The 22,485-nt window shown below is 64.6% G+C and overlaps 2 protein-coding genes across 11 annotated transcripts in view; one reads left to right on the top strand and one right to left on the bottom strand.

The window, feature by feature from the left end:
- Window positions 1-331: 331 nt before the first annotated feature.
- Window positions 332-16,040, top strand: ADCK5 (aarF domain containing kinase 5). 10 transcript variants are annotated; one of them, XM_047785568.1, is made up of 15 exons: window positions 332-416; window positions 7,824-7,930; window positions 8,891-9,040; window positions 13,580-13,655; window positions 13,760-13,960; window positions 14,044-14,184; window positions 14,258-14,371; window positions 14,450-14,581; window positions 14,654-14,737; window positions 14,824-14,905; window positions 14,985-15,063; window positions 15,144-15,235; window positions 15,298-15,550; window positions 15,623-15,739; window positions 15,829-16,040. In XM_047785568.1, the coding sequence occupies exons 1-15, from the start codon at window positions 405-407 to the stop codon at window positions 15,932-15,934; spliced, it is 1,746 nt and encodes a 581-aa protein (XP_047641524.1). In that variant the 5' UTR covers window positions 332-404; the 3' UTR covers window positions 15,935-16,040. The 10 variants fall into 10 exon arrangements, with proteins under 10 accessions (XP_047641524.1, XP_047641523.1, XP_047641532.1 ...); XM_047785571.1 differs by adding an exon at window positions 1,096-1,216 and having other exon boundaries at window positions 345-416; window positions 14,044-14,371; window positions 14,430-14,581; XM_047785569.1 differs by adding an exon at window positions 1,096-1,220 and having other exon boundaries at window positions 345-416; window positions 14,044-14,371; window positions 14,430-14,581.
- Window positions 16,031-22,485, bottom strand: part of CPSF1 (cleavage and polyadenylation specific factor 1) — an 11,732-nt gene continuing 5,277 nt past the window's right edge. The window contains exons 7-34 of the mRNA XM_047785389.1: window positions 22,299-22,410; window positions 22,088-22,210; window positions 21,962-22,013; window positions 21,760-21,854; window positions 21,617-21,691; window positions 21,460-21,540; window positions 21,246-21,335; window positions 20,999-21,109; window positions 20,780-20,921; window positions 20,520-20,698; window positions 20,293-20,429; window positions 20,027-20,201; window positions 19,743-19,949; window positions 19,580-19,669; window positions 19,335-19,478; window positions 18,967-19,119; window positions 18,276-18,392; window positions 18,098-18,188; window positions 17,946-18,030; window positions 17,735-17,876; window positions 17,499-17,651; window positions 17,186-17,362; window positions 17,033-17,099; window positions 16,903-16,950; window positions 16,677-16,832; window positions 16,467-16,596; window positions 16,238-16,376; window positions 16,031-16,147 (exon numbers count right to left, since the gene is read on the bottom strand). Coding sequence (XP_047641345.1) covers window positions 16,100-16,147; window positions 16,238-16,376; window positions 16,467-16,596; window positions 16,677-16,832; window positions 16,903-16,950; window positions 17,033-17,099; window positions 17,186-17,362; window positions 17,499-17,651; window positions 17,735-17,876; window positions 17,946-18,030; window positions 18,098-18,188; window positions 18,276-18,392; window positions 18,967-19,119; window positions 19,335-19,478; window positions 19,580-19,669; window positions 19,743-19,949; window positions 20,027-20,201; window positions 20,293-20,429; window positions 20,520-20,698; window positions 20,780-20,921; window positions 20,999-21,109; window positions 21,246-21,335; window positions 21,460-21,540; window positions 21,617-21,691; window positions 21,760-21,854; window positions 21,962-22,013; window positions 22,088-22,210; window positions 22,299-22,410 — 3,319 coding nt within the window. The 3' untranslated portion in view covers window positions 16,031-16,099. The remainder of the gene's footprint in view (window positions 16,148-16,237; window positions 16,377-16,466; window positions 16,597-16,676; window positions 16,833-16,902; window positions 16,951-17,032; window positions 17,100-17,185; window positions 17,363-17,498; window positions 17,652-17,734; window positions 17,877-17,945; window positions 18,031-18,097; window positions 18,189-18,275; window positions 18,393-18,966; window positions 19,120-19,334; window positions 19,479-19,579; window positions 19,670-19,742; window positions 19,950-20,026; window positions 20,202-20,292; window positions 20,430-20,519; window positions 20,699-20,779; window positions 20,922-20,998; window positions 21,110-21,245; window positions 21,336-21,459; window positions 21,541-21,616; window positions 21,692-21,759; window positions 21,855-21,961; window positions 22,014-22,087; window positions 22,211-22,298; window positions 22,411-22,485) is intronic.

Below are 22,485 nucleotides of genomic sequence, written 5' to 3'. Positions count from 1 at the left end.
TTTGGGGTTCCTCCTGCTCCCCGCTTCCGCCCGTGCTGTGAGCTCCTAGGGAACAAGGGAGCCGACCTTCCCGAGCCTCAGCTTCCATCGAGGGTGGGAAAAGCCCCCAGCGTCAGTGACCGATGGCCTGCTCGGCCGAGGCACTGGCCGTGGCTCCAGCGCCAGCACCTGCGTCCTCCGTCTGTGCAGCGCCGGGTCCCGGCCCAACACTAGGCCGTCGGGGACCGCCAGGGGGCGCTGCTCGGCCGCGGACGCAGGTGCGCTCGGGGCGTGGCCTTCCGTCCGGCCCGCCCTCTGGGGGCGGTGTGCGCGTGCGCACCGCGCCCTCTCCCGCAGGGACTGCTGGGTGGCGGCGCGAGGCTGCGGCCAGAGGAGCGGCGCGGAGCGGCGCGTCGGCCCCGAAGATGTGGAGACCTGTGAGCACCCCCGCGCTCCCGGTGCCCTCCCGCGGCCCCGCGAGCCGCCCGTCCCGGGCCCTCGGGCCCCGAAACCCTCCCCGCCCCCAGAGACCCTCCCCCGCCCGGCGGGAACCTCAGGGCTGAAGGAGCCCTTCAGCTCCAGGTGCTCTGCTCCCCAGACCCCCTGACCAGCCCCAGGCCCCGGTGCGCAGAGGCCAGAACCACTTAGGAGGCCCCGCACTGATTGCCTCCCCAGCGCCTCCAAGGTCCCCTCTGCTCCTTCCGAAGCAGGCTCTCTCCGAGGACGCTGGTCTCAGGACAGCCCTCGAAGCCCGCTTCCTCCGATCCCCCCTCCCGTCCCCAGACACCCTTTCCCCCCCGCGGCGAAGTTGACACTTGTCCGAATCCCAGCCTGGGGGCCCTGGCCTTTCCTTTTACCTGCTCCCTTGAGAAGCCTAACCCGGTCACCAGCCCGCCCCAGATCATCCCGAGCTGACAGCTGCTGCTGCTTCCGAGGAGAGGAGGGGGTGGGGGCCCGTGGGGGCCCCTCCTCTCGCAGCCCTTTCCCTGCTTTGCCTGCCCCGCCCCGGGCTGCCCTCCCAACTCGCGCTTCCTTTGATCCTGACGACGCATTTGACAATCCAGGGTTTTTCCTTGTTGGGTACCTTTCAAACCCGCGTTATCATCACTCACGCAGGTCTTACCCACTGCTTCCCCCAGAATCTAGCCCCATAGAGACCGAGGGGGGCTCATCAGCCTTTTCAACTTGGAACTTTCCAGAAGCCTTGTATTTTCCTAATAATCCTCGCCTTGCAGGTGTAGGTATTTATACAAATTTCCATTAACTCTTGTGGCTTTCGGTGAACAGCTCCGTGCTGTTTTATGGGCTGAGACTCAGGCAGAGAGACACCAGAGCTGGTCTGTTGCAGGGTATAGAGCTGCTTCCCACGTTCAACCACTTAACCCTCCAGACAGCCCTAGGGAGTGGGCGGGCAGGTTTTGGTTGTGATTGGGAGAGGCTCATGACCCGTAAGTGGCGTAGGGCCCAGTCGGCTTGAGCCCTCACTGGTGCTGAGAGGGGCGCAGGCCCTTGGCGAAGAAAAGGCCAGGGCCTTCATTTCATCTTCGCCACCTCTTTGGGCTCCAACTGCCGTTTCCCTCTCTTCCTGAGTATGAGAAGATTTCTGTGTTTTGGTTTCCTCTCCGGCACAGGCTGTTGACCCCGCCATTGAACTGCCCAGGTTCCTGTCACCTCCTTGTGCTTCTCTGTCAGGCCTCATCTTGAGACTCAGCAGCTGCTTGTTACTGCTGGGGGCTGGCTTATCTGCAGTGACCTTTCCTCTTCCTTCTAACCCACTGTGTCTAATCTGCAGGGTGTGGAAAAACCGACAGCTCAGCTTGTGCCTAAACACGAGTGCAGGTGCTCATGATTCTGCGTTAAAGCACACACAGCGTCTGTAGCTTCGTAGTTTCTGTGTGATGCTGCGCAAGCTCTTTGCTGCTTGATGGGTTGTAGCTGAGTTCCAGGTGAGCGCTCTCCTTCTGCGCATGGGCTGGGCACTCACTAAGCCGGAGAGGCCGGGTGGAGGATGCCCGTTTCGTCTTGCCCAGACTGGGAGGCTTCGTTGGTGAGGGGTGCTGGGACAGCAGACGTTAACCTGGGCTGACCCAGGAGGCCATGCGCGTGACCCTGTGGGAAGGCGCTGGGCACCAGAGGGTGTCCTGGGACCCCGCGCGCTCTCTCTGCCTGCTTCCTGCCACGCTCTGGCACCCAGGCTCTGGGTATGGTTTGGGTCTTATGTGATGTGGTGGAAACGCCCCTGAGTTAGTTCCAGGAAGGTCTGGCTGCAGACTTGGCCCCACATTTATAGCCACGTGACTTCATAGGCATGGGGGATGTCTCCTGCGTGACGGGGATATTTGGGGAATTACTAGGCATCCTGAATTGGAATGGGCCAGGTACTGGTGTGGGTCCCTGGGCCCCTGTGGGGCTCTGGGGTCTTCAGCCAGAGGCCTCATCCCTGGCGTCCATCTGGGGCCAGACTGGCGCTGTCTCTTGCCCGCCTGTTGCTCAGCAGCACCGTCACCGGGGTCATGTGGGTTTGGTGCGTTCTCTGCTTAGCCACTGTCTCTTTCAGTTCAGCATGCGTCGATGGGGGCTCTGCTTTATCTGGGGGAGCACTGGGCTGGTAGAGGCACAGAGATGCTTGAGAGGTGGGCCCTGCGGGGAGAAGGACGGCACACTCACAGCCACATTCCTGTCTGATAAGGACAGCGGGCAGCATACAGAGGCGGGGGTGGGGGAAGGCCTAGGCAGAAAGCAGCCGGGAGAGGGGCCCGGCCAGGCTCTGCCAGAGGCTGTTTGTCACGGAGAGAGCGGAGAGCGAGCGGGGAGTCAGTTCTGGGAGTGAGGAGGTGCGGCCTGCAGTGGCTCCTCTGGCAACTCCTCGGGCCGGCCAGGCGTTGCCTTGCCCCCGCTGAGCCTGTGTGCACGCTGCATCAGCCACGTGTTCAGAGGCTGGATTCTGGTCCCCAGCGTCCCAACCAGAGCCCCTGATGGTGGCGACCAGTGGTCAGGAGGCTGGGGGCGCAGCCAGGGCAGGCCTCGCACTTGAGAGTAGATGCCTCAGATTTCACAGTCTCCTATGGAGGAACTGTATGTATTAATAAGAAAATGATGTTTGTTTGTTTTGTCTTTTTAGGGCCACACCTGTGGCATACGGAGGTTCCCAGGCTAGGGGTCCAGTCGGAGCTGTGGCCACCGGCCTACACCACAGCCACAGCGACTCGGGATCCGAGCCGCGTCTGCGACCTACACCATAGCTCATGGCAACACTGGATCCCTAACCCACCAAGTGGGGCCAGGGATCGAACCTGCATCCTCATGGGTGCTGGTCGGGTTCGTTAACTGTGAGCCATGACGGGAACTCTGAAAATGTTTAAACTCACTCGACAGTCGGGTGATTTCACTTTTGCTCAGCAGACCCTTCCTGCTAATGACTCTGGACGACATGCTCCATTCTGTGGTTGTTGGGACCCCACCGTGTGGGGGACTCACCACGAGCCAGTGTGAGAATGGAAAGGGTGCCCTGGGAAGCAGTTTGACCAAGTTCCACTCCCAGGTTTGCCACACATTTCTGCTGTGGCCTCTGACAGCACCTTGTAGAAATGCCTCCCTTTGGGGAATTCTTTTTTCTTTTTCTTTTTCTTTTTAGGGCTGCACTTGCGGCATAGGGGCTAGGGGTTCCCAGGCTAGGGGTCGAATCCAGAGCTACAGCTGCTGGCATACACCACAGCCACAGCCACACAGGATCCAAGCCACGTCTGTGACCTACACTGCAGCTTGCAGCAATACCAGATCCTTAACCCACTGAGCGGGACCAGGGATCGAACCTGCATCCTCATGGATACTAGTTGGGTTCGTTACTGCTGAGCCACAATGGGAGGTTCCTTGCGGGTTCCCGTCGTGGCTCCGTGGGTTAAGGATCCAGCGTTGTTGCTGCTGTGGCTCAGGTTGCTGCCATGGAGCAGGTTCAGTCCCTGGCCCAGGGCCTTGCATGTGCTGCAGGCGCAGACCAAAAAAGAACAAAAGAGAAGAGTCGCCTTCCTGTTTTTGCGCTCCTGTTAGGGGCCAGGCCTTGAGTGAGGGACTTTGTTTCCATCGTCTTTCCCCTTTCTAGCCTGGCAAGGTGCTCACAGGCGAGTGTCCGAAGGGGAGTCAGAGGAGGGCAGACCAGGCCCGCCTTGCTGCAGCGCAGGGCTTGGCACGCCGTGGGTTCTGTCCTGCTCCACGGCACCCGAGGTGCGAGTTAGGTACCATCTCCGTGTTCTCTGCTGTTCCACTGGGGTCACCAGCAGACCTAAGGGGCCACTGAGCGGCCGGTGCCAGCTGGGGCCACACACACTTCCTTGGGTGCATCCTCACCGTGTGCCCTCCGAGTTTCCCTAATGGACCCTGTCCTTCTCCAGGTGGCAGGGCTTAGGGGACCAGCCCCCTCTCGGGCACCTGGGTGATGCGAGTTCCGCCTAATCTTGGAGCATTTGTGCCTGAGCTCTGACGTGTGACAGTTCCTGCCAGCCCTCACTCCAGGGCTGGCACCCGCAGCCTCTGAACCAGGAGGCCCTTTGCCCGGCTCCTCCAGGTCAGTGGCATGTTGGCGAGAATAACTCGTGGATCTTTGCTTTCTTCCGAATGTTAATGTCTCAGAATAATCATTACCAATCAGCTCTGGCCGCTTTCCCTCTCTGTCTCAGTGGGACTTGGCAGCGAGCCCCACTTCGCTGGCAGCCACCCCAGTTAGCTGGGCCTTCTTCACATCTGTGTGTCACCTGTCCCCGAGCTTTTCTTACGTTGGTCCCTGGCTCATGGTAGTTGCCTTTATCATTTTTCAACTTTGATGGTGCAAAAGTGATACACCTTCAGGAGAATGCTTTGAATTCTGGACTGTGGTCTTTTCCCGGACCAGTGATGAGCGGGGATAGATGCCCTCCTGGGGTGCTGGGCAGTGGCCACGGCTGCCATCAACCCACCATCACAGCCGACATACTGACCGCCATCCTGTGTCCACTCTCAGTTCCCACGAGGTAGTTCACACTTTGGTGTAAAGCAGGCTCTGTGTTCGATGGCTTTGCCCACCTGTGGGCTAATGCGGGTGCTCTGAGCACGTCTGCGGAAGGCCGGGCTGAGCTGTGGTGTTTGATAGGTTTCGCATATTAAATGCATTTTCAACTTAACGAAACTTTCAACTTACACTGGGTTTATCAAAGTCGAGGAAGGTCTATAGTCTCTTTTCTGGCCCAAACAAACCCTTTTTTCCTCCTGAAAAAGCAGTGGGAAGCTGGCAATCTTGTGAAAAGTTGAGTTCAGCCCAGCAAATGTGCACTCCTTCCTGTTTGGTGCAGTGAAGAGGAGGGCTTGGGAAAGCCTGGCGGCTCCTTGACCCCAGGCCACCTCAGCACGACCCCTGCCTGCCCTGCACCCCGGGCTGGGTGCCGCTCCAGGGCTTGGCAGATGTCAGCCTGCTTAGCTGCGCGTTAGCAGTGCAGTGGTCCCCGCCGTGTAGACCGGGCGTCCGAGACACCACGCCAGCTGGCTGGTGAGTACCGGAGCCCGGCCTCCAGCTCCAGTCCCAGAAGTCTGGGTGCAGAGGCTGTCCTGGATATCTCAGCCTTGGCTCTGCTGGAGGCTCTGGGTGGGGCCATGCAGTGTCTGGTGTTGAGCTGTGTCTCTGGCTTCTGCCCTCTCCATGCCAGGCAGTGATAACTAAGACCATCTCTAAACAGTGCCAGGCGTCTTGGGCACATACCTGCGCCAGGTGAGGACCCTACCCCAGGAGCTCCTCATCTTCCAAATACCTCCGTCCTGGCTGGAGGGCATGGCAGGTGGCCTGTACCTCGGGTCCTTAAAGCCTGTGAACACAGGGACGGGCTGACAGGGCACCAGAGTCAGTTCTCCAGATGCCACCACCTTGGGCCCCCGCTGTCCAGCCCTAGGTGTTTCTTTCCTTTTTTTTTTTTTTTAAATGGCTGCACCCTTGGCACATGGAAGTTCCCAGGCGAGGGTTCTAATTGGAGCTGCAGCTGCCGGCCTGCACCACAGCTCATGGCAATGCCAGATCCTTGACCCACTGAGCAAGGCCAGGGATCAAACCTGCTACCTCATGGTTCCTAGTTGGGTTCGTTTCTGCTGTGCCACGACGGGAACTCCCGCCCTAGGTGTTTCTATTTCTATTGGAAAATATACTTTCTGTTGTCATTGAACCATTTGAAAGTAAGTCCCAGACACCTTGACGTATAATCTGTGCAAACACCCCCAAGACAGGATGCCTTGCCCCACGTGTGGTAATCCAGGCCACTGGGTCCTGGCCTGGGACTCCCCGCCAGCAGTGCCCTGTGCCCTGAAGAAAACAGCAGTGGGCTCAGAGTGGGGGGAGGCCGGGGCAGGAGCAGGAGTGGGGCCTCCAGGGATGGGGCGGGAGGGTTCTGGCTGTGGTCTTTGGTCGCACATGGCTCCTAGGGGCAGGGCGTGTCCGGTGGGTGTGTGGCCAAGGATGTGGACCCAGGTGAGGGGTCTGGAGACCTCGCAGAGAGCAGGTGGGCCAGACAGCCCTGGCGGGGTGGCATCTGGGGGCAGCAGGCTGGCCTAGCCTCCCCACACCTGTCATCACACCCTGGTCTCTGGAGGCGGGAGGCCCTAGGCTTTCCCTCCTGCTGTGCCCACCTGGCACAGACGTGCCATGCTGCCCTTTTGTGCAGAAAGGGGAGCTCTGTGTCCCTGACCTGCCCGCTGCTGGCACTCAGTGCCCTTCTGCCCGTGGCTGCCCGTGTCGCCACATGGGCTCTCCTTGAGGACCTGCACGTGCTGTGTGTGGCCTTGCTGCACAGAGCTTCCTGTCAGCCCCTCTTCTTCTCTTGGGACAGCGGGTCACGGACCTTTTCCTTTCACTTGTGTGTTGTTTTGATCCTTGGAATTGTCTTCAGGGCTGTGCGCTTTGGCCGGAAAATGCTGGAAGGTCAGTTCTGTGTCTGGCCCAGTGTTTGTAGCACTAGCGTTAATGTCTGTGCTGGGGTTGCTTTGCACGGTCTCTCTTTCCCCAAGAAATGGAGCCTTTACCGTTGAGGAACGCGTGGTGGAGGGTTCAAGAAAGATTGGGCTACCTCGGCGACACCGAGTGTCGCTCGGCGGGGTGCTGGGCAGGGCAGCGCCGCGTGTGCGCTCCCCGCTCCTTTGCTCGCGCCCGGCGCCGCCTCCCTCCTCCAGGTCTCCACCCTGGGCTGGGCTCTCGGCAGGCAGCCGGAGTTCCTTGTGCCTTCATCTGCTTTCAGCACGACCACCTCCAGCAGGCCCTGCGCCTTCTCCCTGAGCCCACAATTAGGGATTCTTGACTTCCCGGGGCCTTTGATCTCGGCAGCGGGACAGTGAGAGTCTCAGGGCCCAGGAGGGTGAGGGGCCAGGGGCCGAGGGCCCGTCCAGGTGGGCCCTACGAGGGTGTTGACGGCACGTTGCCTTTCCTTCTCTCACGTGATGCCTTGACCTCAGCCTTGCTTGGTGTTTTTTTTTTTTTTTTGGTTTTTTAGGGCTGCATCCACGGCATAGGGAAGCTCCCAGGCTAGGGGTCGAATCGGAGCTACCGCTGCTGGCCTACACCGCAGCCGCAGCCAACACGGATCTGAGCCGCATCTGCGTCCTACACCACAGCCACAGCAACGCTGGATCCTTAACCCACGGAGCGAGGCCAGGCATCAAACCCACGTCCTCATGGACGCCGGGAAGGGAACTCCCTCAGCCTTGCTTTCAACCCACAGATTGTCTGTTCCTGAGTCAGACATGCACAGGCCCCAGGAAGTTGTGACGCTTAGTGACGCTTTTGGGGGTGGGGCGTCATGTCCGCGCCGCTGACCCCGTGCCGTCTGCTCACTCCACAGTCCCAACTCTGCCACGTGCACTCGGCCTTGCTCCAGGGCAGGCTGAAGCCCTGGCCCTCCCCTGCCACCTTCTTCAGGAGACACCTCAGAGTCCCGCCTGCCAAGTGGTGAGTTCCCGCCAGGGCACATGCCCCTCACCTGGCAGGGGTGACCACTCTTGTGAGCCTTGAGGCTGCACCTTCTCTGGGTCCTGGCCTGGGACTGGTGTTCCGGGCTGGGACTCCCTGCCGGCAGCGCCCTGTGCTTTGCTGCCAGCAGCAATGGGCTCAGAGTGGGGGAGGCCGGGGTCGTGTAGTGAGGCCAAAGCTTTGCAAGGATGCGGGTGGAAGGGTTCGAGGCCTGAGGCCAGTGGGCAGATGACGTGGGAGTGAGTGGAGTGGCTCCAGAGGCAGACGCAGGCCTGGCAGGGCAGCAGGACGAGGCAGACATGTGACTGGGTGCTGGGCTCCTGCTGGGTTCTTGTCTTTTTTGGGGGGGCCACACCCGCGGCATATGGAAGTTCCCAGGCTAGGGACTGAATCAGAGCTATAGCTGCTGGCCTACACCACAGCCACAGCCACGCCAGACCCCAGCCAGTCTGCGACCTGCACCACAGCTCATGGCAACGCCAGATCTTTAACCCACTACGGGAGGCCAGGGATTGAACTGCGTCCTCATGGATGCCAGTCAGGTTTGTGTCCGCTCAGCCACGACACAATCTGGGCTTTTTCGACCTGACACTGTGGTCTGGTCGGGCCATCAGCAAGGTGGACAGTGGCTGTCCCTCTGTGCAGTGTAGGCCCTGATCCTGTGAGGTCACAGCCTTGCCCTCGAGCTACTTCCTGGGTAGCTGAGGACCTGTTCCCTAAATCCACTGGCCCCTTGGAGCCTGGACTTGGGGGCGGGGGGGGGTGTCTGTGGGCCTCAGGCCGGGTGACTCGGGCCTGGTTGGCGAAGAGCGCTGTGGTGACCACGCAGGCGTCTGGCATTCCTGCTGCCTGCCTGGACCCTGGTTGCAGCTGCAGGGGCTGTGGGTGGGCCGGGGGAGCAGATAGGAAGTAACCGGCCGTGTGCCTGTCACCCTCCAGGTCCTTGAGACCCCAGCCCCTGTGGAGGAAGGCGCTGTCCGTCACGGCGGTGGGGGCGCCCCTTCTTCTTGGGGTGCGGTATTTCACAGCCGAGCCGCAGGAGAGGAGGAGGATGCGGCTCGTGGTGGATGGTGTGGGACGTTTCGGCAGGTAGGGCGTGGCGGGGCGTGGCGGCTTTCTCCCTGCCCGGTCCCATCCGTGGGCGCGAGGGGCGCAAGCTGGGCCGGGAGGGGCCGCAGGGCTCTGCCGGACCTGTCGAGGCTGCCCCCAGTTGTCTTTGCGCTGTCCGGTGGGCCAGCCGGGCTCCGCGGGGCCCGCCCCGATCTGTGGCGGGTGCACTGGTGCCTCCCCCCACGTTGGGTCCCTCCCCCGAACGTGGCTTCCAGGGGAGTTTGGGGCTCAGCGTGGAGGACTCGCCCTCCACTCCCAGTGGGCTGGAGCAGACTGCTCATGAGCGCCCAGGCTCCCTTAAGCTGAAGGCTCTCCTCGTCCTTGGGCGGTGCTCGGGCAGGGCCGTCTTCCCGCTGCGGCACCTTGGGCAGGCGTTCCTGCTCCCGGCAGGTCCCGAGTGCCCGCCGCCCGGGGTTCTGAGGGCCAGCTCCTGACCTGAGTGAAGCCGGCCAACCCGAACCCCCCTGGGCCGTGCCGAGCACCGGGGGCTCACGTGAGACCTTGGCTGAGCAGCCGCCGGGGCGCCCGGCCCGGTTTCTCAGGGCGGTGCCAGTCGCCAAGGGTGTGGGGCACTGGGTTCATTGGGCTTTAGCCCAGGGGCGCCGTCAGGAGGCAGGTGGCCGGACGCTTTACTGCCTCCCACCTCGAGGAGCAGGCAGTGGCAGCGTCGCGCGGCTCCCAGGGCCGTCACTGGATGGGCTGGCCTGGAGCTCCTGGTTGCCCTTGCACGTGGTTCTGGGCGGCCGCCTCTGTGTCCCGCAGGGCCTCCCGGTCTCCACAAGGCTCGCCTGTGAACACCTGTGCGAGGCCACTGCAGGGGAGGGGGACCGTCCCCATGCAGCCTGGCTCTGACCCCTCAACAGGTCTGGGCTGTCTCTCCTTGTGCCTCATGTGGGCTGCTGCGTCCCGGGGCTGGGGACCCCAGTGGCGGGCCCGGCGGGCCTGCCCCTCCTCCTCCTCCTTCCTGCCCAGTGTTTTCACAGCCTGCTCTGCCATGCTGAGCGGCATTCGATGGGAAGGAGCTAGAACTGTAATTTTCCCAGCAGTCTGCACCATCTTGTCACCTCTAAGTCCTAACAGCTGCCAGGACAGGCAGCCCTGACGGCAGCCCTGGCTGGGCGCGAGGTGACCTGGGGACCTGCAGTGTGTCCTGGGTGACGGGCAGCGTGCATGCGGGAGCCCAAAGAAGGAGTGCGGGCGGGGCTGAGTTAGGACCCCGCCCCCCACCAGGGAGTTGGGGGTGTTGGGCTGTGGGGGGGCGGAGGCCGGGCCGCCCGCAGTACCCAGGCTCGGGGCCTGGGTGGTGGAGGGTGGTGCCAGGCCGCTGGTGTCTTCAGTTGTTGTTTCTTTCCTGGTCGCCCTGGGCCAGGGATCAGACCTAAGCTGCAGCTCCAGACCCTTAAGCCACCGTGCCGGACCGGGGATTGAACCTGTGTCCCAAGACACTGTCAGGTGCCGCTGATCCTGTTGCGCTGAAGTGGGAACTCCAAGGCCCTGGTTTCTAACCCCACTGCTCGTTTAATTTTAACTTTTAAAAATCCTGTGGTGGGTTTTTTTGGTTTTTTGGTTTTGGGTTTTTTTTTGACACAATTTCTTTTTTTTTTTTTTTTGCTATTTCTTGGGCCGCTTCCGCGGCATATGGAGATTCCCAGGCTAGGGGTCGAATCGGAGCCGTAGCCACCAGTCTACGCCAGAGCCACAGCAACGCGGGATCCGAGCCGCATCTGCAACCTACACCACAGCTCACGGCAACGCCGGATCCTTAACCCACTAAGCAAGGGCAGGGACCGAACCCGCAACCTCATGGTTCCCAGTCGGATTCGTTAACCACTGCGCCACGACGGGAACTCCTTTTGACACAATTTCAAATGTCCAAAGAATTTGGGCTAATAATGTAGAAGACCTTTTTGGGGAAACATTTACAAGTAAGTTGTCAACATACCCTGTTATCCCCGAGACCTTGGGTTCCCCCACAAGGACACTGCTCCACAACCAACCAAGAAACGGGGGCGTCGTGCCCGCCCCCCAGACTCCGTTCCTGTGCTGCCAGGCGCCCCGGTCCCAGCTTTCCTCACAGGATCCTGTGTCTCATGTCCGACCTGGAACAGCCCGTCAGCGTTCCCGGCTCAGGGCTAAGCTCGGGTCAGGCAGGGTCCCCAGGCCCCATGTCTGCCCAGGGCACCTGATGCCAGCAGCAGGCTGTGGCGTCCCCGTGGGTTCCCTCACGTCAGGCCCCTGGCTACAAGTTGGGGGGCCACAGACTCCCTCAGTTGTGTTGTTTTTTTCTCCTTTGGGCCGCCCCTCGGCATACGGAGTTCTGGGCTGGGATAGAGCTGAGCCGCGCCCGCAGCCTGAGCTGCAGCTCTGGCAACCTGGGGTCCTTTAACTCGCTGGGCTGGGCTGGAGCCTGTGTCGGGGTGCTGCTGAGAGGCCTCCGATCCCACCGCACCACAGCGGGAGCCCCCGGACGCCCTCCGTCCTGACAGTTCCCTGGACGACTCGGGAAAGTCCTGTACGAACGATCATGGCGGTGCCGTGGCAAAAAGAGGCCAGTCAGAGAAGCGAAAGGAAGCGGTGCACAGGGTGAAGTCTGGGAGTGCCCCCACCTGGGAGCGTCCACGGGGCTCTTCTGCCTGTCGTCCCCTGTGCCAGTTCACAGGGGTCCCCCAAGCTCTGGTGTCCGGAGTTGCTGTTGGCACTCCTGTCTGTCAGCCTGGTCATTTTCTATTTTTGGCTTTTTGTCTTTCTAGGGCTGCACCCGCAGCGTGTGGCGGTTCCCAGGCTAGGGGTCGAATCGGAGCTGTAGCCGCCGGCCTACACCAGAGCCACAGCCACAAAGGATCCGAGCCGCGTCTGCGACCTACACCACAGCTCACGGCAACGCCGGATCCTTCAGCCACTGAGCGAGGCCAGGGATCAAACCCACAACCTCCTGGTTCCTAGTCAGATTCATTAACCACTGAGCCACGACAGGAACTCCTGTGGGCCTGGTTAATTGACTCACTGGCCACTTCGCTCTGCCCCCAAACCCTAATTCCCTGGTCATCCTTGGTGGCCAGCAGAGCCTCTCGTTGGCAGAAACCGTCAGGCTGTTGATGAGTCTGACACTGCCGTCACCTAGGAAATCCCGCGGGTTCAGAGGCGACCTCCCGGGAGCTGGTGGTATTAACTTTTTCCCGTATGACGACCTTGACGTGCTTGGGGGCAGAGAGGCTCTAATATTGCACAACAGGGTTGGCAAACCCTGGCACTGCGCCAAACACAAGGGTCAAAGATGGCACTGGCCCTTTTGTGGAAAAAAAAGAAATAGAACTCCTTGGAGTGGCAGCCACCCCTGCCGATCCTGCCTGTGGCTTTTGTCCTGATGCATCGGAGACTGGGTGGCCCAGGGGTCCAGAGTGTTTCCTGTCTTACCTTTTAGGAAAAGCTTTGCTGACGCTGCCCAGGGTTTGCCTGATGGGGCCCCTGGTTTAGACTGTGTCGGACGGGCTCCAGCGCCTGCTCTCCTGTGCTCTGACGCTGCTGCCCATCACCCCTCTGCTGATGGCTTAGCGCCCGCTTAGGGTGGGGTTAGGGTTGGCCCTTGACTGAATGGAGCCACTCCCTAAAAAAAAAAGTTCCAGCAGCAGTTCCCGCAGTGGCACAATACAATGGGCAACGTCTTGGTAGCACTGGGATGCAGGTTTGAGGCCCAGCCCCGGCACAGTGGGCTAAGGATCTGGCATTGCCACAGCGGCGGTTTGGTCTGATGCAAAGTTCAAACATACAGCACAGGTGCTGAACCTACATTTTACCATTAACACCGCTGAACCTTTTTTTTTTGCCTTTTAGGGCCACATCCGAGGCACATGGAGGTTCCCAGGCTAGGGATCGAATCAGAGCTGCAGCTGCCAGCCTACGCCACAGCCATAGCCACACCAGATCCGAGCTGAGCCACGCCTGCGACCTACACCACACTCACAGCAACGCCGGATCCTTAAGCCACTGAGCGAGGACCGAACCTGAGTCCTCATGCATACTGGTTGGGTTCTTTACCACAGAGCCACAGCAGGCGCTCCCTCCGAACTCTTTCCGTGTGTTTAAACCTTTCTCACACCCTGCTCAGGGACAGCCCGAGGGTCTGGGGTCTGTGACACTGGAGGCCTCCCTGGTTCCGTTGCCCTCTCCAGATCCAGGGCCACCTTGTCCACGGCCTGGGGCGCCGTCCCAGCCTCCCCTCGGGCACCTGGGTGCACAGGGCCAGGAGGGCGGGGGCGGGGCCAGGGCGCAGCCTGTGCGGGCTGCCAGCTCTTGGGTGGATTTTCTTGTGTAACAAGTGTGAGCCAAGAATGAAACAGACCAAGCCTCGCCGTTAGGCTCACCTGCCCCGCGCGCGCGCCCGCCGTGTCCCCATGTCCCTGTGTTCAGGCACTGAGGGTGGCATGGATGCCGGCTGAGTCTGCCCTGCTGGCAACGCCGTCCCCGAGCCTGGTGCCCCTGCCAGGCGCCCACAGGGCTGAGGGCAGCCTTTGCCGCCAGGTCTCTGCGAGTCGGCCTGCAGATCTCCCTGGACTACTGGTGGTGCACGCACGTCGTCCTGCGCGGGGTGGAGGAGGTTTGTCCCTCTGGCCGGGCCTCCCTGCCTGTGCAGCCTGCGGGGGTGGGGGCTGGGGAGGTGCCCGCCCACCCCCCACCCCTTCCCTCTACACCTGTGGTCAGAACAGCCCGAGGTACTTGGAGGTGATGTCTGCGTGTCACCAGCGGGCGGCGGACGCCCTAGTGGCGGGGGCCATCAGCAACGGGGGCCTCTACGTGAAGCTGGGCCAGGGGCTGTGCTCCTTCAACCACCTGCTGCCCCCCGAGTACATCAGGACGCTGCGCGTGCTGGAGGACAGGGCGCTCACGCGTGGCATCCAGGAGGCAAGCCCGGCTCCGGGGACAGAGGCCGCGAGGTGGGGGCCCGGCTGCGGCCCCCTCACCACTCTTAGGACCCGCCCCTGCAGGTGGATGAGCTGTTCCTGGAAGACTTCCAGGCCCCGCCCCGCGAGCTCTTCCGGGACTTCGACTACCAGCCCATCGCGGCGGCAAGCCTGGCCCAGGTGCACCGCGCCAGACTGCACGACGGCACGGAGGTGGCCGTGAAGGTACCAGGGGTGCGGGCGCCTCTGGGGGCGCCGGGGCCTGCTGGCCGGTCCTCCCTGCAGCCTCCCCGTGCAGGTGCAGTACATCGACCTGCGGGACCGCTTCGAGGGGGACATCCACACCCTGGAGCTCCTGCTCCAGCTCGTGGAGCTCATGCACCCCAGCTTCGGCTTCAGCTGGGTCCTCCAGGTAACTCGGGGGTCCCGCGGGGGCGGTTGGGGGCTGGCGCCCACCCCAGACCCTCAAGTGCTTGTGTGTGGCCTCCAGGACCTCAAGGGGACCCTGGCCCAGGAGCTGGACTTTGAGAACGAGGGGCGCAACGCCGAGCGCTGTGCCCGGGAGCTGCGGCACTTCCGCTACGTCGTGGTGCCCCGCGTGCACTGGGACACGTCCAGCAAGGTGAGGTGAGCTGGGCCCCTCCTGGCTGGGGCTGCGCAGGCCCGCCGAGCTCAGGCCCCTGTGCTCCCGCAGCGCGTGCTGACCGCCGACTTCTACGAGGGCTGCAAGGTCAACGACGTGGAAGCCATCAAGACCATGGGGTTGGCGGTGCGGGATGTGAGTGCCACGTGCGCGGGGCGTCGGGGGCGGGCGGGTGGGGGGGTGCACCCAGGGGTGACAGCGCCACGGCCTGTCCTCCACAGATAGCGGAGAAGCTGATCCAGGCTTTTGCCGAGCAGATATTTTACACCGGCTTCATCCACTCTGACCCCCACCCTGGCAACGGTAGGAACAGCCCCTCGGGGCTGGGGGGGGGTGGTCAGGGTCAGGGCGGGGTGACGGGAGCTGACACACCATGTCCTAGTTCTGGTGCGGAGAGGCCCGGACGGGAAGGCCCAGCTGGTGCTGCTGGACCACGGGCTCTACCAGTTTCTGGATGCCAAGTAAGCTGGGGCCCTGCGGGCTGGGCGGGCACCCCCCGGCCAGCCTTTCCTGCCCTGGCTCATGGCTGGGTTGTCCCCAGGGACCGGTCGGCCCTGTGCCAGCTGTGGCGGGCCATCATTCTGAGGGACGAGGCCGCCATGAAGACACACGCGGCTGCGCTCGGGGTGCAAGGTGAGGCCGGGGGGTGGGTGCGCGGCGCGGCAGGCACGCAGCCCGGGCTCAGGCCCCCCCAGACTACTTCCTGTTCTCCGAGGTGCTCATGCAGCGGCCCGTGCGTCTGGGGCAGCTGTGGCGCTCGAACCTCCTGAGCCGTGAGGAGGCCGCCTACATGCGGGACATGGCGAGGGAGCACTTCGAGGAGGTCATGGCGGTGCTCAAGGCCCTGCCGCGGCCCATGCTGCTCGTGCTGCGCAACGTCAACACCGTGCGCGCCATCAACACCGCCCTGGGCGCCCCCGTGGACCGCTACTTCCTCATGGCCAAGAGGTGGGGCGGGGCCGGGGGTGGGGCGGGGCCGGGGCCGGGGCCGGGAAGGCGCCTGACCGGGTCTCTGGGCAGCGCCGTCCGGGGCTGGAGCCGCCTGGCAGGCACAGGGTGCCAGAACACCTACGGTGCCCGCCTCTTGCGCCACGTCCGAGTCGTCTGGGAGACCTTCAAGTTTGAGGTAGCTCTAAGGTGAGCCGGCGCAGAGGGGGCTGGCAGGCGGGAGGCGGCCTCCACGCCCCACCAACCTGCGACCCCCTGACCCCCCCACCCCCCCCCAGGCTGGAGACCCTGTCGATGCGGCTCACCGCCCTCCTGGTTCGAGTGCTGGTCCACCTGGGCCTCCTGCCCGAGGCCCAGGGCCTGTACGAGTACCTGGAGACCTAGGCCACCCCAGGGAGGAGCCCACAGCTGGCAGGGCCAGCAGCACGGATGCCCAAGACCTGGGGGTCCTCTGGGCCCCACAATGACCACACGCTCTTCTCAAAGCAAACTCGTGTTCTTGCTCGTGTTTTATACAAAAGGGGTAGGGAGGTGGTAGCATCCAGGGCTCTAGAAGTGGGCAGTGACTCGGTCCGTCTCCAGCAGGTCATCCAGGATCTGCGGGGGGAGGGGGTGGTAAGGGGGCAGCGGGCGCAGACGGGGCGGCGCGGGCGGGGGGGGGGGGGGGGGGGGGGGGTCGGTGCTCACAATGTCGGGCGTGGTGCCGATCTTTTTGGCCAGCTCGCCGCGCTCCATGGTGCTCAGGTACAGGTAGCGGTTGAGCAGCTCTCCGTCCAGGACGTTGCGCACGGCGTTCTGCAGGACGCGCCGGTCCACATGCAGCATCCTGGCGCCGGGGGGGGGGGGGGGCGGGCACATAGGCAGTGAGGCGTCAGGACAGACGTGCGGGGCGCGGGGGCGCAGGGCTGACACTCACCGGAAGGCACGGGGGTTGAGGCCGGCGTGGTGGGGCAGCATGGTGGTCAGCGCATTCTGCAGCATCAGCAGCCGCCGGTAGGTCTTCTCCTGCATGGGCAGCAGGAGCCCGATGCCACCGTCCAGGGTGGCTGGGTGTGGGGGAGACACCGTGTGAGCCGACGCCCCGCCCCGCTCCACGCCGGCACACACACCCCGACCCGGCGCTCACCGAACCACGTGATGTGCTTATTCTCCCACACGACCGACTTCTTGCTGGGCCCGTCCGTGGCCCCGCGGCACGGGGTCCTCCAGAAGGTGTTCACGTGGGCGCCCACGTGGAAGTCCGCCCGGCGCAGCAGCCGCATGCCCCCGAAGCTCTCCTTGGCTGGCCAGAGGGACCTCAGGTCACCGCCTGCTGCACCCAGCCCGCCCGGCAGAGGGTGGGGCACACTCACCTTCCGGCAGGTACATGTACACCATGAGATTGCGGTCACGGTCGGACACTGCGGAACAGAGCCAGCGTCAGCCCAGCCGCCCCTGAGGTCTCGGGCGCCGGGGCCCCCGGCCCCCAGCCCCCGTGCTCACCCAGGAAGCCCAGCTGGGCGTTGTCCACCATGAAGTCCACGCTGTACACTTCCAGGGGCTTGGCGTCCTGAGGACGGGGAGGGAGGGGAGGGAGGGGCGTCAGGGGCGGCCCGGGGCTGGCGGCCCCTCGCCCGGCGGCCCCGCCCAGGGTACCCGCGACACGAGGCTCAGCGTCTTGCTCTCCTCCTGGTAGCGCAGCAGGGAGATGCTCTTCATGACGTCAGCGGCCAGGATGAAGTTCTTGACGCTGATCATCTGGTGGATGTAGAGCTGCGTGTCGATGAAGGCCATGCCCGTCAGCTCGCTGGCCCGCAGGCTCCACAGGAAGATCTGGGGGGGGGGGGAATGAGGTGGGGGCTGCGACCCGCAGGCCCCACGGGAAGATCTGGGGGGTGGGGTGAAGAGGGGGCCGCGACCCGCAGGCCCCACGCGAAGATGGGGGGGGAGGGGCGGCGCTGGGGTGCACCTTCTGGCCGATGGCCGACACCAGGTGGCCGTTGCAGTGGCACAGGGCTGTCACGGGCCCCTTCTGCTCCTTCTCGTACAGGACCTTGAATTTGTTCTTGGTCAGGGGCTGGCCGGGCTCCGGCACCACCTCGATCACGTCCATGATCAGGATCTGTGGGGAGAGGGGGTGGGTGAGACCCAGGGACTCGCTCAGGGGCTTCGGGGCCCCGCCCCGCCCCCACGTTGGCCACTCACCCGCCCACGACACGTGACCTCCTCCCCCTGCATGAGGCAGGTCCCGGCCGCCACGTAGCCTTTGAGGCCCGACACGGTCTCCTCGCTGCGCAGCGAGACGGTCTTCATGCAGGTCACGTGCTCCCACTCCTCCAGCTCGATCCTGCACCAGGCCAGGTCAGCAGCCACCGGCCCCGGGCCGCCACCAGCCCACCCCGGGGCCCGGCCTCACCTGGCGTTGGGGATGGCCTCCCAGCTGACGGGCGAGATGAGCTGGATGGAGAAGGCCTCCTGCTGAGGGTGGATGTACCGGTCATCTGCGGGGACAGAAGGGGTCAGGGAGGGGTGGCCCTGAGCACGGGCCCCGCCTGGGGCGCCACGCACCTCTGTCGATGGTCTCGAACTCCTTCTCCTCGCCCGTCATGCGTGGGATCCGTGTGCACGGCGTGTTGGTGCTGGTGGCCACAGCGTACACCTGGGGGCGGGGGGGGGGTGCAGGGTGTCACATGTTAGAGGCCAGGCCCAAAGGCCCCCAGGGTCCCTGGGGTGGGTGGGGGCAGACCTTGGACTCCACGTGGTAGGCGACGTAGTGGGCGGTGCAGCGCAGCGGGATCTTCCTGACGGGCCACGGGGCGTCGTAGGACAGGTAGGCAGGCAAGACGCTGATCCTCAGCTCGCCCTGGGTGCGGGTGGGGTGAAGGGTGAGCCCAGGTCCCCAGGGGCTTCCTGGGACCAGCCCTCAGCCCCGCAGGAACAGGGCCAGGCCGCTGCTGTCCTGGGCTTTCGTGGGCTTCCTGTCCCTTCTCCCAGGCTCTCCCAGGTCTGGTGATCTGGGCCAGGCTTAGGATGCCAGACGCTGCAGGCAAAGGGTAGACCCCCCACAGCAGGTCCTGCGCAAAACGGGGCCCCAAGCCGCCGCTCTCTTCCACCCCAGTCCCACATGCGCCAGTACCTACAAGGCACCTGCCTCGTCACCACCATCACTGGGTCCCCAGCAGAACAGCAGCTGGACCCTGGCCACCCAGACGGGTGTCCTCGTGGGCTACGGCCTCCACTCCTGACTGCCCCGCCCTCCAAACCGTTCCAGCACCAAGCCCCACACCATCTCCTTGACCTTGGCGCCCACCACCCTCTGGACACCCCCAACCCTCCATTCCAGGGTACCCCATCCCCAGGGGGCCTGGCACTGGTCATCCCAGGCAGCATGGCTAGTGCCAGGGTGAGCCAGGCTGAGCCGCCTGGGGCCGCCCTACCTGTCTGTTGAAGTAAAGGAAGCCACGGGGGCAGTTGACATTGTGGAAGGGCGCAAAGGAGTCGATGGGGCCGTCGATGCCCATTGGGTGCAGCCGCAGGGCCCCCCGGCCGGTCACCAGGAGCCAGTGGGGCGAGGGGCCACAGATGAAAACCTGGGGGCAGGCACCATGAGGCCCCCACCGGGCAAGGCCCCATCTGTCCCTCCCCGGTCCCCACCACAGAGCCACGGCCATAAGTGTGCCTGGGTTCCCACAGAGCCACAGCCCACCACCAAAGCATCCATGCATGTCTTCGGGCCCCTGTAGAGCCACAGGCCACCTCTGAGCAGCCAGAGATGTCGGCAAGCCCCCCTGGAGCCGCAGCCTACCCCTGAGTAGCCGTAAATGTCCTCAAAGTAGCGGAACCGTGCCACCCGGCCTCGGGCCCCGACCCCCTCCTCGGAGCCGCCACCTTCTGTCTTCTTCTTGGACGGCTTTGGCTTTTTCTCTCGGAAGTTGATGTTGTGGGGGACCTGGCGGGGGGGGGGGGGTTGCCACAGCCGTGAGGGCCAGCTGCCCCCCAACCCATCCTGCGCCTGCCCCCCACACCCCAGGCACGCCCTGGCCACCGCACCTTCTTGAAGCGCACTTTGAGGTTGCCCTGGCCGAGCTGCGAGTCGTGGGGGAAGGCCTCGTAAATGAGCAGCTCCTGGTCCACATGCACCTGGGGACGCGGGGACGTCAGGGGGTGGGGGCCGGGGGCCCGGGGGCCCCGGGGCGGGCAGGGCCATACGCACCAGCAAGTAGGGCCTGCGCTGGCGGCTCCCCAGCGCCACCAGCAGCACCTCCTTCACGAGGGGCAGCTCCCCCTGGCGCGTGGACTCCTCCTTGCGGGCCTCGCCCTGTGTGGTGGGCTGGCCGAAGGAGCTGTCCACCAGGACCCGCTGCCCCACCGGGAAGTTCTTCACCAGGAACACCAGCCGCCAGTCGGGAAGCTGGTAGATCTGTGGGGGCAGTGGCAGCTCGTTGGTGGGGGGGGGGGGTGCCGGGGCGGCGGCAGGGGTGGGGGCAGGGGCCGTACCTCCATGGTCCCGTTCTCCCGCACCAGCAGGCACCAGTGCGTGGGCTCGGCCCGGAAGGGCGCGGGGTCCCGGTCGGCAGGGGGCTGGCTGCTCCGGCGGGCCTCCTCCTTGCTGGGGCTGAAGAGGGAGCCCGAGTCCCCGTACAGCATCTCCTCCTCGTCATCCACCGTGGGGCTGGGGCGGGGGAGACGGCTGTCACAGGCTGCCTGGTGCAAGTCGCCTGCCGGAGCCCCGGCCCGGCCCGGCCTGCCCAGCCCCCACACACCTGGTCTCCGAGCCCTGGCCCTCCGCCTCCGAGCCGCTGCGGCCCCCCAGCTCGTCGCGGGCCCCCCCAAGGCGGCTCTCGGTGGTGAACATGCCGCTGACGTCCCGGTACACGCAGAGCGCGATCACCTTGGACTGCTGCGGGGGGGAGGGGGGAGACGGGGCTCAGTGGGGGCGGCGGCGGGCGGGCGGGGAACGGCAGGCCCTGGGACGGAGAAGGGAGCCTACGTGGTGCAGCGGCGGCTTGTGCAGCGCCAGGCGGTGGTGGCGGCCCCCGTAGGAGTCGCTCTTGAGCAGGAACATGGTGACGTGGCCCTCGGCGCTCATGATGACCACGTAGGGGTCGGCGACCGCGCACTGCACGATGGGGGAGCCCAGGTCCACGGGGATGAAGTGCAGCTGGTTCACTGCAGACACGGGGTGGTCGGTCAGCCCGGGGTGGTCAGCGCGGCCACCACGGCCCCGTCCTGCCCACCGGCCCAGCTCACCTCCTTCCAACAGGCGGATGCCGAGCGGCGACACCTGGACAATGTAGCGATTGTCCCCGATGTTGCCGGCAAAGACCGTGGGGCCCTGCGTGGCGAAGCCGCTGGTGTCCAGCTCCATGATCTCCTGGCCCGTCTGCAGGATCTGCGGGCGATGGCGAGTGAGGGGCTCCCCCCAGTGGGCGCCCCCGCCCCAGGCCGCGGGCAGACCCCAGGCCTCACCATGGTGGAGTCTTCCCGGCTCAGGATGAGGAAGCCGTGCCTCCGCCCCTCGTCATCTGCCTCTGGGGCGCTGGGCTCCGGCTCTGCGCCCTCCCCCTTGGGCGCCTCCTCCTGTGAAGGCAGAGGGGGCGCAGGAGTCCCACAGCCCAGCCCGGGTGCCTGGAGAGCCCAGCCGGGTGTGCCACCCTGACGGCAGAGCCCGGTCTGGTAGCGGATGGCACCAGTCACCCCAGCCTGGGCGCCCCACCTGCTCCTTGCGCACGGGGGCGATGACGGTCCACATGTCGTAGCAGCCGGGAAGCTCGAAGGTCGTTACCACCTGGGGCCGGATGCTCTTCTGGAAGGCAGATGGGTGTGAGCCTCCCGCCGGCGCTCCCCCCACCCCCCCACCCCCCACCCCGTCCCCACCCCCCCCACCCGTCCCCACCCTGCAGCACCGACGGTGCCCCCCCCCCGCACACCTGCAGGACCGACAGCGCCCCATTCTTCCCGTAGCCAGAGCACACGACGATCTCCAGGTCTGGCTCAGGACTGTTCTGAAACTGCACGGGGTGGGGGGGTGAGGATGGGCCCCCCCCCCCGCTGCCCCCCCATCCCCCCTGCTCCCCCTGCAGGCACCTCTTCAGAGAGGAAGGCAGGCTCGCCCATGGCAGCATTGGCACAGGGTCCGATGTTGAGGATGCTGTCACACACCTGCGGGCACCACAGCGGTCAGGGGGCAGGCTGGCCAGTGTGGGGGACCCCTCCGCGCCCGAGCTCACCTCAAAGGAGTAGGTGGCCAGCTGCGTGCCGGACTGGGCCTCGCTGCCGTACACTTCGATCTCGTCCACCTCATCCTGCGGCACCGACTTGCCCCCTACAGCACCAGGGAGTGCCCACCGGGGCCGCGGTGGCTCGGCTGGGCCCTCCCCCAAGCCCCGCCCCAACCGGCCCCCACCCGACGGGCCCCCGACAGGTCCTCACCTGACCAGCCCCCGCTGGCGTCCACGCGCTTCTTCTTCGAGGGCGGCTCTTCCTGGGAGGCACGAGGGGCAGTGAGTGGCCCGAGGCTGCGCAGGAAGGCGGCGTCCCCAGGGACCCCACACCCACCTTGTCAGCAGCCTCTCGGACGGCGCCGGCCGGGGGCTCCTGCAGCTTTTCTGTGTATTTGAGGAGCAGGGAGTTGCCCAAGCGAGAGCCAAGAAACAGGTACCCGGGCTCCATGGTGACCATCTGAGGGCAGGAGGGTGGTGAGGGAGGGGCCAGGCCCAGAGCCGCCCCCACCCCCACCCCCCGTGCCCCCCCCCCAGACCCAACTCACGCTGGTGGTGAGGACGCTGGCGGCAGCCTTGTCAAAATGGAAGGCCCGGACGCTGCGCATGCCGTCGGTGATGAGGGTCAGCACGTAGCTGCGGGAGGAGACCCTGAGCTGGGGTGGGAGGGGAGGGAGAGAGAGGGGAGAGGGAAGGAGGGAGGGGGGGGAGGGGGGAGGGGGGGGGGGGAGGGTG

Source organism: Phacochoerus africanus, chromosome 6, assembly GCF_016906955.1.
Source record: "Phacochoerus africanus isolate WHEZ1 chromosome 6, ROS_Pafr_v1, whole genome shotgun sequence".
Classification (NCBI taxonomy): Eukaryota; Metazoa; Chordata; class Mammalia; order Artiodactyla; family Suidae; genus Phacochoerus; species Phacochoerus africanus.
This window is presented reverse-complemented; position numbering and strand designations above follow the sequence as displayed.